We start from the raw sequence: 20,634 nt of genomic DNA, 5'->3' as shown, positions 1-20,634 counted from the left end.
GACTGACCAATAGCATCGATATGTGAAAAAATATGAAATTGACCAAATTTGGACATACAAGGTTTCCGCCCAACAGCGACGATATGAAAGGTACTTATCGTCCATATGGCAAACAGATGCAGGATGACTATTGTATTGTTGGCATGTACCATGCTGAGAGGAAAAAGAAGAACGCAACCTTTGTTTAACTGAAAAACTGTAAAAACAAAATCAAAAAACGTTAACTCACATTTTTCAAACAGATCAAAATTTCATTAAGATTGGCCACAATACTCTGTACTGTTTCATTTGCAAGCAGCATAATAATCTGTTATAGACTAATGATAACTTTGTAACGTTTAAACTTTTACATTAAAATTGGTGCCTGTGTATTGTGAAGGAACATTATAGTCATGATCTGCTCTGTCTCTTAGTGTTACATATTTTAACCAAATTAAACAACTGAGACTGAATTGGCGACGCAATAGGAATCGAAGTACTTGTGGATAAATCAGCATTTTTGTCAGACATTTAGCTAGAAATTGTTTTTAAAAAGGGCTAAAATTTGATCACAACCTTTTTTTCCAACCATAGATTTATAGCTGTAGGATTTAAAGATTGTTTTCATGTTCTTTGTTTTGCTAATGCTAATGCCAATTTTATATACATTAAATACTGTCTAACATTTTATATACTAAGCACTACATCCCCCATGGGTTGATACAGACATGCCGACTGTGATTAACCCAGTGCTAATACACCACCTACAAATAGTTGTGCAGCTGCTTATTAATTAAATATAAAGAAGAATTTCACAAGCCATTAAAACACAAAATATAAAGGGTGTCTTACTGACTGTAGTCCAGTTCTAAAATTCATAGAAATGTTACTGTGATTTCAGAAGCTAAGTACTATAATAACCAGGGGCACCATTAAGGGTGGACGTGTGGTAGGGGGCCTAGTCTCATTTTTTTTCATAGGGTCTAAAATTGCTAGTGGTGCCCCTGAATATAACATACATGCAATAGCTTAAATTTTATTTGGCCTGTAACTATTTTGGCCAATCAGATTTTTTGAGTATGATTTTGTCAGCAAATTAAAGAAGATTAAAATTATTCAAACCAGAAATAATTAACACTATATGCACAAAAGATGCATGACTCAGAAATTCTGCTAACACAACAAATTTTACACTATTTCCTTCAGATGTGAAGGTACGCTGCATGCCAAAAAAAGTCACACACTCTAATGTTTGTTGGACTGCCTTTTGCGTTGATTATGGCACACATTCATCATAGTATCATTTTGAAAAGCTTATGCAATGTCACAACATTTATGTCTATCCAGAGTTGCTGTGTCACCAAACCTGGAGCAGCGGGGAAAAAAAAAAGAGTTGCATTAGTTTCTCACCAAGATCTGGCATTGTTGATGGGAAAGTCTTCACCAATGGGGTTAAGGTCTGGACTAAGTGGTGGTCAATCCATACGTGAAAATTATGCTTCCTGAACCACTGTTTCACAATTTGAGTCTGATGAATTCTGGCATTATAATTTTGGAATATGCCTGTGCCATCAGGGAAGAAAACTCCATTGATGAAAAAACTTATTAATTAATATTTCAGGTATTCAGATTTGGGCACATCACATTGCTGAACTTGACCTGACCAACTGAAGCAACCGTAAATTGTAACACTACCCCTAGAGGCTTATATGGTAGGCATTAAGTTTGATGGGTGCATCACGTCGTCCACCCCTTTTCTTTCTTTGATGTGTCCATTACTCAGGAATAGTGTATATCTAGATCTGTACAGGATTTGTCTTCTGAAATGGTATTTTTAAAAATTGAGAAGCTACTCAATGCCTTATTTAGGGGTAAATAACTGGTTGCCAGCTGAAACATTACTGCAATAATTATTCAATGGAAGGCTCTTGAATATTTCCTTAATTAAATCTAGGTGGTGATTGTATTTGGCCAGGCATTGTATAAACCACAAAGGTATATTAATTTTTTATATCACCACCCTCTACTGGCTAAAAGTCATTTCATTTGCGACCTATCTTAATAATTCAGTGATGACCCAGTCATACAGTTGTGTAAGAAAAATTGGTTTCTGTCTCACTAGAATTTATTAAGAGGTGGCAGCCAAATCATTTACAAATTTTAACATTTTTGAGAGATTAACATCTCTGCTAAGTAGATTTATACCTAAATTCTGAAGACACAGCAAAAATTTCATTAAGAAAATTATTAAATGAATTGTTTTGGAATACCCAAAGAATAAGAAACAAAAATAAATTTCAATGTAGGAGAAAAAATGCAAATTTCTTTAATAAAGTGAACAGTGGTTCTATACACAATTTCCCTGCTTGTTAGATTCTGCTTTTATTCATTATTATTAAAATAGAGTAGAAGATAACAATACTTGTGTTAAATCTCACACACAGTGGGGAAATACACACTATTTCTTACTTCTGTAGTATGTTCCTTAGTGTATAGAACCACAGTTCACCTTATTAAAGAAATTTGCATTTTTTGTCCTACATTTGAAATTTCTTTTTGTTACTTATTCTTTGGGTTCTCCAAAACTAATTTTTTTTTTTATAATTTTCTTAGTGAAATTTTTGTCCTGTCTTCACAGTTTAGATATCAATCTCTGCTAAGTAGATTGATATCTAAACTGTGAAGACAGGACAAAAATTTCACTAAGAAAATTATAAAAAAAAATTATTATTATATAATAATATATTAAATAGCATATATTAAAGCACAGTAAAAGTTTTTCTTCACATATCGCAACTTTTGGAGGTAGGGTCAAGAGCTTTGCTCAAGGGCCCATTAGTGGCAGCTTGGCAGTGCTGGGGCCTGAACCCCAATTATCTGAGAAACACCCCAGTGCTTTAACTACTTGAGCCACTATCTGCCCCATAACGATTTCTTATTATTATTGTTGTTTTTGATAATATATATATTTTTTATGTCGTTTTTAATATTTGTTTTGTTTAGCTGCTAATTCTGAATATTGAGCATAGCTATAGGACTCGTCATGCAATTGTAATAACCAGACTTGAAAATTAATGTTTGATTGCTTGCTATCCAGTCTTATGGTCATTTGGAAGATGGAAGTTTTAACTGGTACATATCCAAACACTTCTCTGTACATGAGTGTTCATCTGTAGGGCTGCAATCCATAAACTTAAAAGAGCAAACATACAGTTTGGTGGTTTAGATTCAATGCTTTTCAGGAAAGAGGAGAAACATGTGGCACCCCCAAGATGCCACTGTTCTTCCCTTAAGCAAACCTTCTCTGCTCAGGGTTGCCATATTGTGCTCAGTTCTGGTCTGGTGCACAGTTTATGGTTAATGCAACCCCTAAATGCACACAATTCCAGTTTTCTGTGAATCATACTATGAAATATCAGACGTTAATCAGACATGCAGTGCTGATAGGTGGTGTGATGAATTCAAAATAGTCAGCTGAAATAAGCAACAAAAAGGCTAATCAAGTGTGTTACACAAAACCGTTATAAAGAGAAAGAGAAATATTGGAAATAAGGTGTATACAATAAAAAGATGCATGTGATCAGTCCTATATAACTACATATATCAGTATTTTAAAATATTATATGCATACTATAAAGGATCTACTGTACATCACACCACATGTAGCTATTCTATATCTAGTTGCATAAAACACAGATGAGAATACATTTTCATTTTTGTTTTGCTAACTTAATGCTGAAACTGTGAAGTGGGTGTTGCAGTGTTATTGGCTGATGGCTACTCTTAACACTGTTACAGTAAGTAGCCTAGTCAACAGAAGCATTCTTCCACAGATTAGCGAAACTAGATTAGATTATATTAGATTAGACTCAACTTTCTTGTCTCATATATATATATATATATATATATATATATATATATATATATATATATATATATATATATATACAGTATACATGTTTATGTATATTTATGTATATGCAGCATATTTAGAAAATATTTGAATATTTAGAAAACACAATGTATATGTGAATATACAGAGCATATATACAGTGATATATTGCAGTTCTGAGGGGTTCAGCAGTGCGAAGGGGGATTTTACTGTCAGTCGAGGGGTTAGTGAGTTGAAAAGTTCAGTTAGGAGTCCGCTGTGGGGTAAAAGCTGGTCTTGACTGCAGGCACCTTAACCAGTTCCCAGAGGGTAAGAGGGTAAACAGTTTATGGGCTGATTGAGAGGTGTCCTTGATGAGCTTTATGCAGACACTGCTTCCTCTGGACATCCTCAATGGCAGGAAGTGGGGTCCCAATAATGTGATTTACGGTCTGTGATGGAGCAATTCTGTACCAGACGGTGATATTAAGGAGCATTTTACTGTCAGCACACCGCGCAGCCAGGTGGCTTCTGATTAGGGTACGTGGTGATCTGTTTCGGGGTGTTAACCATGTTGATTGTGGCATTAATGTGATCCAGAACAAAGAAAGTGTATCTGTCATTGTCTGTTTTAGGCATCATAGGTAGCCTGAGAAGCAAACATATTCCAGTCTGTGTGTTGAATCCAGTCCTACAGTACAGTGTCTGTCCTGTCTGGCCATACCTGGATTGTTGCCACTGAGGGCTCCACGCGTTTAATGAGCAGAGTATATTTGGGATGTAGGAACAATGGGAGGTGATCTGACCTTCGCAGGTGGGGGGAGGGGGACTACATATGCTTAAGCTATGTTGTTGTAAAATTTGGGAGTAATATCCTCAATTTAGAGTGAATAAAATCACCCCTAACAATAAAATGAGCCTTTAGGATGTTGTATGCTAATGTCTATGTAAGAATAAAGAAAAGTCCTAACAATTGTAATATGGTTCCAGCACATTCTGTAAACATACTTATTAATAAATAAATAAATGACTTTTTTTCAAACTGTTCTTAGTCTTAGTTCTTAGCTTCTCCTATTCATTGTAATGTCGTTGGCTTTATTATTATTATTATTATTATTATTATTATTATTATTTTTATTATTATTATTATTTAAGCCTTGGTTAAGCTTTGTGTATTCTTATAATAATTAATTATTTTAAGTATATAACAATGCGTAAAAATGTAACATCCAACATATAATGATGCACATAACTACATAAACTTATAACCATTTTACTAAAGAGCAAACTAGCCATTTCCATGTCTCTCTCTTGGATTTCCTCTTTCTGTCCCTTCTTGTTGCTTGGTGTGCCTCACACTTTCTCTGTTCAAGACAGTAAAATACACACTGCTTTCATTCATACTATAATCACGAGCCTCACTGTGTCTAAGCCCTCAAGAGTTTCTTCTCTTCACTCTCTCTGTCTTTATAACTCTAAGACTCAGTAGGTCGATTTCTTTTGAAAAAAGAAAAAAACATTGCATAGATGCTAATAGAAGGAGAAATAGGAAATTAAAACTTTAATAGACACACCACCAACCTAGTTTTATCATTAATGGCTTATGGTTAAATATTGCATTTTTAAATAAAAAATACTGAATATTCTTTCTTGGAAATAATATTTATCCATGCTTTTTATCATTCCATTAAAGGAACTAGAGACTTCCTTTAATGGCTGGGCGGTGTTTTTTTATTAATACTTAACCATTAACTTAAGACTTTTGCAAGATTTATTGCTATAATTTATTGCTATAATTACTATTCGATAAAATGATTGAATTGTAGCTCTTTTAAAACTGTTGGGATCTATTCCTTGTGTTAGGAGAGACAAAAATCAGCAAAAATAATTTATAGGTCCACACTTTGCCAGTAGAGGAAATGTCCACTATAGGGTTTTCCGAGTCTGTGCTTACTTCGCCCCTTGTGTCTTCCTGCTAATCATGTATCCTGTGTTCCTTTGCTTTGGTCTGGATCTCCATTTCCTGCAGACCCTTGCTCAGTACAGCTACTATTCATTTATTTTGGGCCAAACTGAAAAAATTGGGGAGCTCTTTCACTAAATAGATAAGGAAAGGGATGGCTCAGGAGTAAATAAATAAGGAGATTACTGATGTAGCCATAAATGGTCTGGGATTACATATACTAAGGTGAATCAGATGTGATATGAGTAGAGAGGTGGCATGTGAGACATATATAGGATGACTGCTGAGTGAGAGATGACTGATCATACTGGATGAGCTATGTGATTGAACACTTTATCTCTGTCTTTTCCACTTACTCTCTCTGTCTTGTTTCTTTTTCCTGCCCCAAGGTTCAGTGACAATTTTTTGTACTCTATCACACTGTCAATTACTAAAAATAGTCCTTTTATTGGTTGATGACTCACTGTGGCCTAAGGTGTGACTGACATAACTAAACATGGAGAAAAGGATAAACGTTTTAGTTGCAAAAACTAATTGCAAATATCAACAAACATAAAAGCTGGGTCACAGCTACTTTAGTCTTGTATCTTGGCCCTTGCTCATCCATTCCTCATTTATTGCAGTTTCTGGACATGTAGTTAAGGGAGCATAAAGTAAACTTAAGCAGTGGTAGTGCTGACTGATAGGAAGGTAGGTAGACAAGGACATGTAAGGGTAGCCTGCTGCCTCAAAATGTACAATTTTGTGTTTCAGAGAGAACAGGATGTTAGTGCCTTTTAGGAATGTGTGCAGTCTATACCACTAGGTGGCATATCAGTGATTGTACCAGTTCAGTAGTCTCATCTTTAGTGTTTCATTAGATAGCACACTCATACACATAATGACTATAAGTGTATGTGACTATAAGTGACATACACTCTGCTGAAAAATGCTATGATCATCTGGTCCTATAGTGTTGGCCTTAAGCCCACAAGGTGATGCAACCAGTGAAACCACTAATTCAATTTATTTATAAAATGTAGTTCTAGGCTACTACAATCACCCAAGCAACTCACTTTATTCTGCTCTTGCATTGCTGCTACAGTTCTTTCATTTGGCTCAGGCCCACTACTAGCTTCTCAAGTATGTGGTCCAATGCAGGGAAGTCATCCTCTTCTCCTCTGTGGGACTGTTCAGGGGTTCTTCTTTTCCTATGCTTCATTGAAGGAGCTTACCTTCTTAACAGTTTGCTCTGCTGTTCTACCTGCTGCTTGTTAAATTTTTTTTGTTAAAATTGCTGCTTGCAAAACTTTGGCAAACATTACCAAAGCATGATTATGCATAGCAAGTGATATTGCCATAGCTTGCATATTCTGCTTCACATTTTGGGCAGTGATCATTTCTATCTTCGAATAGTATCGGGGCTTATCAGTACAAACAGTTCACCTCCTACCCTGACAAGAAAAGTTTGTGAAAGTTGACAAAGTATCAACAACTGATGTATGATTAGTCTCTTAACTGCTACATTTTAAACTCAAAACAGAGCCATGTCTTCTTTTGTAATATATTAATTGTGGGGTAACAGTAATAAAGAAAATGTAGAATTATTGTTATCTACTGTGCAGATGTTCCCATAGTTCCCATTCACTTGCTTCCTAAGATATCCCATCTCTTGCCAGGTGATATTGTATTGACTTAATCAGTGTTATTCAAATCAATTTTATTTGTATAGCACTTTTACCAATGGACAGTGTCACAAAGCAGCTTTACAAGAATAGAAAATGAATAAGATTTAACATTTAAATTTAGATGTATCCTAATGAGCAAGCTTGAGACAACAGTTGCAAGGAAAAACTCATATAATAGTGTCCAAAAGTCTGAGAACACTACTAATTGCATTCTATTTTTCAATCTTTTTTAATTTAATACAAAAGATTTGTGTTAACATTTTCTATTGCACAGCAGGTACAACTGAACTTCTTGAGCATTACATCAATTATAATCAAAAAATGTAACCATTCTTAAAATAAACTTTCTTTCACCATTTTTGTGCTTTATTTGTACTCCAGTTGGTTCCATTTTTTTTGTCATTGGACAGTAAAAGTACTTGTTCAGTATGACATGTAATGTTATCAGATTGAGCCATTACAGCCTGTGTTGTGTCATGGTTTGATCATGGTCTCTTCACAGCTATTGAATCTAGTTAGCACTGATTGTATTTTGCATGCACATTTTATTATAGTAGTATGTGTACGGTCATAGTAAGTTTTTTTTAGGCTGTTAAAGAAGATTATAGATCGCAATCTTAACCATTTTTACAAGGTCTGAATACTTTCAGATATGCAGCTCTGAGTTTTCTGTGAGGTGTAGGAATGGAGATAATTGCATTGCAGATTATTGTGCTATTATGGTTTTCTGTGTTCACAGAACTGTTGTTCCCGCTGCTTTCAGGTTATCATGCAACTCTTTTCCAGTAACTACTAGCTTCTCTTTTACCTTTCTTATCATTAGTCCTGTTTCAGGACTGGATGTGAAGAGCAAAAGTGTTTTTGGCACTATGTTAACCATGTTAACAGGGTAGAGCATTCACATTGCACGCTGAGGGGGTGCAACAGTGTGTAGCAGGAGCAAAGCAGAAGCAGCACTGGTGCGATTGTTTCGGCATCTATTTTTAATGCACTTCTCACACTGAATTAAAATTACAGTGCATTGTTCTTGGTAAAAATAAACATGGACTGACATGAAAAATAAACAGGTTCACCATAAAAACATATTAGTACATATCATTAGTACATATCAGCACTAGAAAAAACACAAAAATAAAAAAAACCCACAGTATTTCCAGGATTTTTCTTTTTTTTGCCAAAAAAGAAGCATGTTTAAATAATTAAAACTACTAAAACTATTTTAGCTTAACTTGAAGATCAATTTTATCATTTAATTATTGTGTGATATGTGTGGTGTGTAATATGCATCTATGCAACTTTCTTGCACTCACTGACTGAGTGCACTCTGACTCTGACTCTGCCTTTTACCAAAGTCTGTCTCATCCATCTCTCTTAGTAACAGATAAAGCGTGATCACCTTTCTTCTGTCTACTACTGACACCACATAGAAAAAAAATGAGAACAAAAATGTGGATAAATCAAATCACTTATATAATCTACATCATTAGTAAAATAAGACTGTTGAAGTGGGTTCCCTCCTAGATGTGTTAACTTTAAAACTGTTTACATTTAAAATCAGATTAAAGTAATGTGAACTCTTGTATTTGCGTTACACAAGCTGTGGTTCAGCCTTGCTATACATTTGCAAGAGTGAAGCACAATGGGCATTCTCTGCTTATGCTTTCCACTTGCATATAACTGAACAATTTTTTAAAAATATAATGCTTGAATACCCTATCAAACCAACTTACAATTCATATAAAATGTTTATACACCCTTGTTAAAAAGATCAAAATAAATGTTTTTTGGTAAAAAGAAAAGATCAAAACAATCTAGTTTCATAAGTGTGCATACCCCTGAGCACCTATCAAGTGTAGCACACACACTTAAATCACACTGACTTTTTCTTGCAAAAAACATCATCAAATTGTAAGGGCATATCCTGTGCACAGACCAGTTCAGGCCATTCTACAGTTTTATTTTTAGATTCAGGTCTGGGCTCAGGCTAGGCCATTCAAAACCATCAGCTTACTAGCATGCACATAAAGGGTGTGCACTAAAATCAACTGGTATTTGTAAATATTTATGATTCTCTCCTCCTTAAAAAAGGTCCTCTTTGGGGTCAATCAGAAGAATTAATGACTGCTGTATGATAATTACCTTTGAATATGAAATTGAATATGATTAGTTCATTCTGAGCATAGCCTTATCCCAAATATAAAGGGTGTACACATTCATCCAACTGTTATTCTTTTTTGTTTTTCCTATTTTCCCCCCCACAAATTTCTAAATGTTTATCACTTAATTTTTATATGATGTAATTTCACATTGAGGCTGGAAAAAGTATCGATATGATTTTTTTTTAACATTTTAACTGAGGCAATCCTTTACATGCAGGGATGCTGTATTTCCATTGCATTTTCAGAAATGATCCTTAATCTAATGACATCTACTGGCTTGTGACTGGCTGGCTAATGATATCTCATTATACTTTTTCAATGACAATAAAAGTAATAAAACAGATCATAAAATCTATCATAAAATGTTATAATTTTCTGAAAGTTATTTATTTTAGAAGTCAGCCTTAACAGTTTATTTTTATTTAAAAATGTCATTTATTTGAGTTTAGGAGTAAAATTAGGGGTCAGCATGGCATCTAAATGTATTGCATTTATGTATTTATACATGTCTGTCTCTGTGTGGATCTAGGTCTGTCAGTGTCCCTGAACTCCTCTAGAGTTTATAGTGGGGATAACAGAGTAGTGCATGAGGGAGGCCCTTAGCAGCAGTGGCTGTCATTAATACTGTCTCGTGAGTGCACTGCTGACCCTACTTACTTCAGGGTTAATGACTCTTTTGCCTTCTCCCTTTTACTAATGAAGGCCCAGGTAGAGTATTGTGCTGCCATTAATGGTTGTTAAGGTTATGTTTTTATGTTTTCTATTCAGTTGGCTCCCCTGACATTTTGGCTTGTCACACCAAGTTTTCCAGTAGGATCGCCTCATCTCTCAGCATGCAAGAAATGTCTGACAGGAGTGGAGCGTGTCTCTTTCAGTTCTACAATGTATTTTTTTTAAATAAAAATATAGACAGTCAATACATAGGCAAACAAAACATTCTTTCTCACAAAGTTACTTGATATAACCAAATTAGTAATATCATATAGGTTAATTACTGTTAATTAATTAATAATTAATTACTTTTTCAAATGACTGTTTTCACATTTAATTGCAACATTAAGAAAAAACCTAAGCCATGGCCTGATTTTGGCATTTTACATTGCTCATTTCTATGGGTTTTGCTTTAGAACATTGTTTGCTGTTCTAAACCTTGTTCAGTATATTTTAGTTTTTACTATATTGTGTCATGTTTTATTCTCTTGTTGAATTGTTTTCTTCTCTTAGCCATTTGTTTTGCTGTATTGTGGTGATTATATGATGGAACCTCACTGGAGGCCTAATTATCCTATAGCTATCTTTACTCTCAAAGGAAGTGATACGGAAAAACAAGTGTTTTTCTGAAAGGCCCCATCCTCCTCCATGTTCTACCTCCCTTGCTCTTTTCCTCTGTGTTTGCCTCCCTTGTGGGGCTCTACTGAGTAGTTTCAAGTTGTTTGTTTGAATTTTGCATAAAATGTACTACTTCACAAGTTATTTAAATTTGTTTAAATTTAGGATGCTTGATCGGTCATTTCACTTGTCAAAAATAACTATTTAAGCTTAAATTAGATACAAGCACAGTGCTGTCTTGATATTGGCAGATGTTTGAAATTACTTTTATGTTTAGGATTTGATGAAAATATATTGCTGATAAGGTAAAAGATCAATTATTTGCCGCTCTTTAAAATGAAACATAGATAAAACTTTATTTTGCTTTTAAAGAGTTTTTATTTATCAGACATTTGTTGTATTAGCACTGGTGGTATAATTGATTGTAAACTGTGGTATTAGTGCCAGTGTATTGTTCATATATTTGGGAAATTAAATGATATAAAACATGTTACAAGACGTGTTGTATCAGCCAACAACTTACTGGCCATTAGTCTTGTAAGTTAACAGGAAATTGTTGAAAAGTGCTGCACCTGTATGCCAGATCATAAAATTTTGGGTGAATCTTAAAATCTTAAGTTTGATTAATTTCATTCATATTAGAAATGAAATCATCAGTATTATGTTGTCAGTTTAATATTGGTTGCTAAATATTATTTTAATAATATTTTAATATTGGCTGCTAAGTTTGTTAAAACATATTGGAGAATCTGCTGTAGTTCTTTTGGAGACTTTGACTGTCACAATTGCGTCTGATTTTGTGGGTAACCCTGGCAGCCAATACTTTCTTTTTTTTTTTTGTAATGGTGTTTAATGATGTTTTATGTTATGGTTATGGTGTTAAATAAATCAGAATACTTTATTTATCCTCGGAGGAAATTGGCTGAACTGTAATCAACAAATGACATTTTAGCATAATTGGATGGCATCATCTGTGGATCTGTTTGGACAGTATACTGGAGTATATTGGGGAGTTTCAGGTAGTGACCTGACGATGAAGTCTCTGATCAGCCTTTCAAAGCACTTCATCACACATGAGGTCATGGTGGTAGTTGTTTAGGCAGGCGGGTTGGGGTTTATTTTAAGACCTTGGTGAAAACTTCACTCCATAAAATGAATCCAGCAAAGAGAACTTCATGCTAGTTCATAATCTTATAAATCAACATGTTTTGTTTTACGTGTGAATCAAGCGGATTTTTTTTAGGATCAAGAAAAGCCTGATATAATTAAACTTTATCCACAACATCAGCTGTTATTTCTGTGTATTATACTTTCATCTATTTATGTACAGCCACTTTTACAACATACCTTTATTATAAGAAAATACTCACAACAGTAGTCATACAACAATAATTGCAATAGTCCAAGAAGGTTATTTTTCTTGTTTGTTTTTATAGGTTTTTTTCTATTTCTTCTTTGCTTGATAATATTTTTAGCATGATAAAAAGATTTTTTTTCTCTCTTTTCACAGGAGTTTTTTGAGCATGCAAAACATCTTTGGGATGATGAAGGCGTGAAGGCCTGCTTTGAACGGTCTAATGAGTATCAGCTCATCGACTGTGCCCAATAGTGAGTACTTCTTCCTCTTCTGTGACCTTGTATAATAAGTTGTACACATTGGACATGAAAAAAATGTATTGAATCAAACATTACATTTTCTTTAACTTAGCATTGTTTAAACAAAACTGTAGATTGCATGTTCTCATGCTTCATAGGTTAGTCATCTACACAGTCTATCATCTATACAGTATAAATACAGATCTGAAATTCATAAAATTATAATCAACATGCATCAGAGAAAGAAGATGGTTGTGATTGTTGTCTTGTATATGCACTAGGGACTTTCTACCTTGCAATATTTCTTTTATTTGTATTTATTAACTTTTGGGTCTTTCAAGGTTGTGAAAACAAATTGTGTTTTTTCCTGTGTCATTCAGACAGAAGCATATGTAGGCAATACAATGTGAATGAATGTAATTGCATGCAGACAAAGGAAATTGTTCTCTCCTATTGGTACATGGCTGCTACTTGTAATATGTGCACAGCGAAACAAACTCATCCTTTCTCACCAATTGCCGATCTCACCACTCACTTTCCCATAATCCCTAACACTTTTTTCTACTACTCTCTGCTCATTTTTCATACAGTGGACAGATAGTGTGAAAGCATAGTCAGATTCATTTAAGTAAGAATCTCTGAATTACTGTTCATGCTTGATGTCTAACTTCTGATTACATAAATAATTAATAAGAATTAAATACTTTGATGCTTTTGCAATGCAATTAAATTATTTTAAAACCTCATTAACAGGTCCAGACTTTTTTTACTCTTGTAAATGCCAAAAATCAACCAGCTTGAATATACTGAATAATTCAAATAATGTGAATGAAGATGAATAACTGATTAATATTTTAATCTATTAGTTTTAAATGTATATTGGGTAAATTTAAGGTATTTTATTTGTAACGCTTTTAACAATGAACATTGTCACAAAGTAGCTTTATATATGTAGCTTTATATATATATATATATATATATATATATATATATATATATATATATATATATATATATATACTAATAGATATATATATCTTCTATGTATATAAAGCTATATATATAATGCTACTTTGTGACAATGCTCATTAGGAATATTTTTTTTATATATATATATATATGTATATGTATATATATATATATATATATATATATATATATATATATATATATATATATATATATATATATATATATATATAATATTCCTAATGAGCATTGTCACAGAGTAGCATTATATATATAGCTTTATATACATAGAAGATATATATACATTATATACATAGAAGATTCTGTGTATAAGCTAAGCTATATTGAAGAAATTGGTAAAAAAAAACAAAAATAGCTTTGGCTTGGTAGAGATTCGGCTGTGCAATATAGATCTTTTCTTGCCCTTGTTATTTATTTATTTTTTATTTTAAATCTCTTAAGCTGTTCTTAAAAAGGGATAACATGAAAATTATGCATTACAGAGGCTGCATAAATATTTGGGAACATTTTAAAATACAGATTTACAAAAAGTATCTTTATTTATTAGCTGTAGCATGTTAACATGAAAAATTATGTTAATATAATATTAAATGACTTGTTTATTTGCCTATATAATTATATTTTAGCTTGGTTGTAATCTACAGTAAGTAGGCTCATGTGGGCTATAGGGATTAGAGTACTTGATTCACAACTGGGCTGTTGTTTGTTTATATCCCTCCCAAGGGGACGTTCTTACATCAGATCTTATGTTGTTTGTCCCTGAGAATGAAATGGGGAACAAAAGTGCAGCAATGAAGCCTCTTTAATAGACTTCTTGAGCATGTTGGTCAAGATTAATATTGTAAAATATCATAATCAAAAAGATAGGTCTTAAACATATTTTTGAAATTTTAGCTTTCATACAAATCCGACCTGTAAATTCTTATTAAGTTTCAGGCTGAATTCAGCTTAATAAAATTGTTTCATTTTTAATAATAAATATGTTTTTATGTTTATGTTTGTGCCTTCGGTGGCTTAGTGGTTAGCACGTTCGCCTCACACCTCCAGGGTTGGGGGTTCGGAGTTTGCATGTTCTCCCCGTGCCTCGGGGGTTTCCTCCGGGTACTCTGGTTTCCTCCCCCGGTCCAAAGACATGCATGGTAGGTTGATTGGCATCTCTGGAAAATTGTCCGTAGTGTGTGATTGCGTGAGTGAATGAGAGTGTATGTGTGCCCTGCGATGGGTTGGCACTCCGTCCAGGGTGTATCCTGCCTTGATGCCCGATGAGGCCTGAGATAGGCACAGGCTCCCCGTGACCCGAGGTAGTTCGGATAAGCGGTAGAAAATGTGAGCGAGTGAGTGGGTTTTTGTGCCCTAACTTTTCTTTCATATTTGTTAATTTTGTGGTCAAAGTGTAATTTTTACAAAAAACATGCAAGTAATGCAAGCAAAGTTACAAATGTGTTCCTAAAATGTTTTTAAGTAGTCAGTTTCTCTCCCTACACTTTCAGCTTACTTGATGGAAGTCTAGTGAACTATAAAAAAGCTGATTGTTTTCAGTCAGACTTGCTCATTAATTGTTGGAACCTAGATATAAACCCTGCTAGATTATAGAAAGTTGCTGTATCAAAGTGCATGGCCATATTCATTTTGAACTACATTCCAGTACAGGATATTAATGCACTCTCTCCCTTTCACTTGCTTACTCTTTCTGTGTCTCTTAGGGCTATGAATATGTGTCTGTGCTTGAACTGATTGAGTTCTATATCTGGCAACACATTCCAGGGTATTGGAACATGCAGAGTACAAAGTCAGATGTGCTCTAATGCAATAGAAAAAGCATAGTCTATATATTAATGAGCTACATTTTTATCCACACAATTATTCACATTTGAACTTGTGTCAGTTCTTGTTTTTCTATAATTCTCTTCATCATTTTGTGGTCTCATCACATTACCTTGCTTCTTTTAAATCACTTTGTACATTTTGTTAAGCAAGAATATAGCAATGTAATAGTGACTCAAGTATTTCTCTCCAACATTCTGAAGAATAGTACAGCACATACATCTGTTTCTAACTCCAGCATAAAGTATTTCTGTATTTCAGAAAGATTTTAGAAAGTATTTCAGTAAAAATATTATAGATGTTTCAGGATGATAAAGCACAATGTTATACAGATTGTGAGAAACAAAACAAACACATAGCTAGCTGCCATAGATATACACAGACTAGAGGTTTACAGAAGTCCTAGGGGATGTTTCAGTAGGTTGCAATTTGTAGAGAAAGAATATGAATAACTAAAAGGTGTATGTGTGTGAGGGTATTTACCTTATTGTACTGTTTCGATATTTCACACGTCTAAGTTACTGTGATTTTGTGTGTTATATTCCAGTTATGTTTGGTGATTGACACAGAACTTCATGTAAGGTGCATATGACTAGAGTAAACCATAACACAAATTTCCTCATTGAGCTGTGCATTGTGTGGTAGTTTTGTGATCCCACCTAATGTTGGATGGATGGATGGATGGATGGATGGATGGATGGATGGATGGATAGATAGATAGATAGATAGATAGATAGATAGATAGATAGATAGATAGATAGATAGATAGATAGATAGATACTGATAGATAGATAGAGTGCTACTAATAGATTGTTTGAATGGTGGATTGATATTTAATAGATAGATTGATAGAACGATAAATGAGTCTCTGTTAAATTTACACTGACACAGCAGAGACCTACACCAAATGTGCATGTGTGTGTGTGTGTTTGTGTGTATTGTGCTCTGTACAGTTCAGTTCAGTTTTTGAGAAGTCTGATGGCTTGTGGAAAGAAACTGTTACACAGTCTGGTCGTGAGGGCCTGAATGCTTCAGTCCCTTTTTCCAGACGGCAGGAGGGTGAAGAGTGCGTGTGAGGGGTGTGTTGGGTCATCCACAATGCTGTTGGCTTTGCGGATGCAGCGTGTGGTGTAAATGTCCATGATAGAGGGAAGACAGACTCCAGTGATCTTCTCAGCTGTCCTCACTATCCGATGCAGGGTCTTGCGATCCAAGATGGTGCGGTTCCCAAACTAGACAGTGATGCGGCTGCTCAGAATGCTCTCAATGGTCCCTCTGTAGAATGTAGTCAGGATGGGGGAGGAAGATGGGCTTTTCTCAGCCTTTGTATGCTGACTTGTCTTTCTTGCTGATGAGACCCACCACGGACGTGTCATCGGTGAATTTGATGATATGGTTTGATCTGTGCACAGTTGTGAATCAGCAAGGTGAACAGCAGAGGGCTGAGCACACAGCGGGGCTCCAGTACTCAGTGTGGTGCTGTTAGAGATGCTATTCCTGATGTGGACTGACTGAGTTCTCCCAGTCAGGAAGTCCAGGATTCTACTGAATGTTTTATTCATGGGTTAAAGACAAATGCTGTGGGATGAGTTTTATGTATGGAAGAGTGATATAATAATAATAATAATAATAATAATAATGTGATTGGTGCTTGTTGTGGCAAAACTCATATCTGAGTGGACAGAAGGGGTACCAATACTTTTGGAGGTGAGTTGTCATAGAGGGCATCGTACATTTTGGATGTGAATGGACAGATTGGGGGCCAATAGAAGCATTTACACATATAAGGTGTCAATATTTTGGAGGCGAGTTTATATGTGGTGCTTGCCATGCTCATCTGAAAAAGGTGCCAGTACTTTTGAACATGATGGATGTACATAAAGCTGTGCTGAGCATTTTGATATGTGCCGTGTATATGTTGTGGTAATTTTGTGCTTTCAGATATTTGGGGGGTTGACAGGCATCATGTCATTAGAATACTCGTCAAATTCTTCTCATTGTGCTAATCATTGAGCATGTTGATATGGTATGAGTATGTTGTAGTAAATTTGTGATTCCAGAAATTCTGGGGGTTGACATGCATATGATTTCACATGACATCATCAAAATTCACTCTACCCAGTTCTCCACATTGTGCTGAGCATTTTCAAATGTCACATCTGTGTGTTGTGGTAATTTTGTGATTCCACATGTCTTCAGACTAGTCATCAAGCACTTCTCCTCATTATGATTAGTGTTTTGCTACCTTACATATCCATTTTGTGGTAATTTTGAGATTCCATTTACTTTGGGGGTTGCAGTGTGTGACATATGTGTTACATAACATCATCAGAATACTCCTAACACTAGGGCTGTACGATTTACTGTAGGGAAAATGTCATATTGCGATTATTGAGGTCAATATTGCGATTGTGATATGCGATTGCGATATAATAAACAAATGGTATCATGAGTCAACTTGCTTGGTTCTCAAGGAAAATGCACACACAGATTAGTGATAATCACAAAAGTATCAGTGAGAAGTTGAGAACACTCGTTTAAACAGTGCATACACTCGAACTTGACTGCACGACACATTTTTTACTTTATTGATACTGCTTTTAATCGTAATGCAAAGACCGGTCATCGAGACATAAGCTGTCATGTACAATAAAAGAGCCTGCGCAGCGACAGGAAATATAATGTAACACAAAAAGCCTAGACAGTGGACTTGCGCTCAGGATTTTTTATTTATTTATTTATTTATTTATTTATTTATTTATTTTTTTTGAGCGACATGTGGACGAATTCTTTCTACACACACACTATTTTATTTCTTGATAACAGACCGCTGCGAACTATATATAACACACCGTTGCCATGAAAAACAGAGCGTTGCCATGGACACACATAGAGACACACATAGAGACAGAGCGCACTATTTTCTTTAGAGGAAGCAATACAATCGTTTTTAAATCAATAAACTCCTTTTTAAATCATCATTTTGTGTCAAATTATTGATTTATTTGGTAGGTAGCAATGTAATAAGCGGGATCCGCTTGGCGGACCTGTAACTGCGAACTCGTTCTGAATATTTTAAAGGCGTAACAGCTGATGAAAAAGCAGAGACAATTGTAGACAAAAATGAAGAGAGATTTTATCTTAGTTTTTATTTTATACAAAACATTTTCGTCTCATCTTTTTTCGTCAACAATAATGCATGTTAATTTAGTCTTAGTCAGCGTTTTTGGACAGTGGTGCAGTCTTGTCATCGTCTCGTCTTAGTCATGAAAAAAAAGGTTGTCGACGAACACATGCCACTGCCTAAACTGAAACTCACTGGTCTTTTTTTTTTATTAGCGGATAGCGGTGTAGTGTATGAAATAGGCAAACAGCTTTCAGAGAGAATGGGTTGTCATGTCCACACATGCATTTATTTATTATTTATTTATTTCATAAAATCGCAGCATTTTGCGTCATATAATCGCACAGGCTTGATATCGCGATTGCGATTGCGATATGATTAATCATGCAGCACTACCTAACACAATTTTCCCTTTTGTGCTGAGCGTTTGATACGTCACATGTCATGTAAATAAAAATTAGGACACCCCCATGAAAGCCTGTGTTTTATTTTAAATATTATAGTTAAACATCTGGGAATTGTATCTTTATTTTAACAATATCAGAAGATTCAATTGTTATAACTAATCAAATAAAACCAAAGAAAAGTCTTTTTAAATTATCTCTAAAATGTAATTTAATACAATCCAATTTCTTGTGAGGAAAAAGTAAGGACACCCCTTTATTTGTACTTAAACTGGATAAATTTACCTACAGGTGTATCAAATCAGGTGCAAATTATTAGAACATTGTTAAGAGAATTTTGAAGGAGGCTTCCCTTATTTAAGTCGGGAAGTCGTGGCCTGATGGTTAGAGAGTTTGACTCCTAACTCTAAGGTTGTGGGTTCAAGTCTCGGGCCGGCAATACCACGACTGAGGTGCCCTTGAGCAAGGCACCGAACCCCCCCAACTGTTCCCCGGGCACCACAGAATAAATGGCTGCCCACTGCTCTGGGTGTGTGTTCATTGTGTGTGTGTGTGTGTGTGTGTGTGTGTGTGTGTGTGTTCACTGCTGTGTGTGCACTTTGGATGGGTATGGGTACCCTGTGTCACATCACTTACACTTTCACTTTCACTTTAAACCTGATATTTAGTTTGGTTTGCTCTTAATTGTTTAAGAGAGAGCTATCACCATGGTGAGATCCAAAGAGCTCTTTGAGGCCTTCAGAAAGAAGAGTGTTGATGCTTATTAGTCTGGACAGGGATATAAAAGATCTCAAAGTGAATTTTTAATCAGCCAAGTGGAGAACATTCAAAACAACTGCCATCCAAGCAAATTCATTCCAACAGCAGACTGCAAGATGCTTAAAGAAGTTTTCAAAAACCTAAAATATCATCACAGGATCTACAGCATGCTCATGCTACAGTTGATGTCAAAATGCATAAATCTACAATCAGAAAGAGACTGCACAACTTTAATTATCATGGGAGATGTGCAGGGAGGAAATCTTTGCTTTCTAAGAAAAACACGGGGGCAAAACTGAAGTTTGTGAAAGAACTCACTTCTGGAAAGACCAAAACTTCTGGAATAATGTGCTTTGGACAGATGAGTCTAAAATTTCATTATTTGGACACCATAACAGAGGACATGTTTGACATAAACCATATACAGCATTTCAGCAAAAGAATCTCATACCAACTGTGAAACATGGAGGAGGAAGTATTATGGTTTGGGGATACTTTGCAGCAGGAGGCCCTGGCCAGCTCATCATCACTGAATCCACTATGAATTGTACATTGTTACATTCTTCAAGTCTACATTCAAAAGGTGCTTGAGGAACATGTGACACCATCTGTCAAATAATTGAAGCTGAAGTGGACCTGGACATTGAATATGACAAAAACACACCATAAATCCACCAATGACTCGCTGAAAAGTAAAAAATGGAGAACGCTAGGAGCTCAGATCTAAATTCTATTGAGATCCTATGTGTTGATTTGAAACTGTCTGTGCATGCAAGAAACCCCTAAAACATCACAAAATGTTCTTCCAGTTGATGTCATAAACTCGTAGATGGCTAAAAGAAACTTCTTATTAAGGATATTTTAGCCAAATAAATACTAGCTATTAGGGCTTAGGGTGTCCTAATATTTTCCTCAGCAATGACATTACTTTCATCTACAGGTACAAATTAAAACAAGATGAGAATTTGA

At 35.0% G+C, this 20,634-nt stretch overlaps 1 protein-coding gene across 2 annotated transcripts in view; it reads left to right on the top strand.

Moving 5' to 3' along the window:
- Positions 1-20,634, top strand: part of gnal (guanine nucleotide binding protein (G protein), alpha activating activity polypeptide, olfactory type) — a 50,880-nt gene that overhangs the window by 5,298 nt on the left and 24,948 nt on the right. For both annotated transcript variants that reach the window (XR_009647813.1, XM_060862222.1), the window contains exon 5: positions 12,479-12,576. Coding sequence is in view for 1 of the 2 variants with exons in the window: in XM_060862222.1 (XP_060718205.1) it covers positions 12,479-12,576 (98 nt within the window). In the remaining variant the exon portion in view is untranslated. The remainder of the gene's footprint in view (positions 1-12,478; positions 12,577-20,634) is intronic.

Source organism: Tachysurus vachellii, chromosome 25, assembly GCF_030014155.1.
Source record: "Tachysurus vachellii isolate PV-2020 chromosome 25, HZAU_Pvac_v1, whole genome shotgun sequence".
Taxonomy (NCBI): Eukaryota; Metazoa; Chordata; class Actinopteri; order Siluriformes; family Bagridae; genus Tachysurus; species Tachysurus vachellii.
The sequence above is the reverse complement of the archived record's forward strand: the minus strand, read 5'-3'. Positions and strand labels throughout refer to the sequence as shown.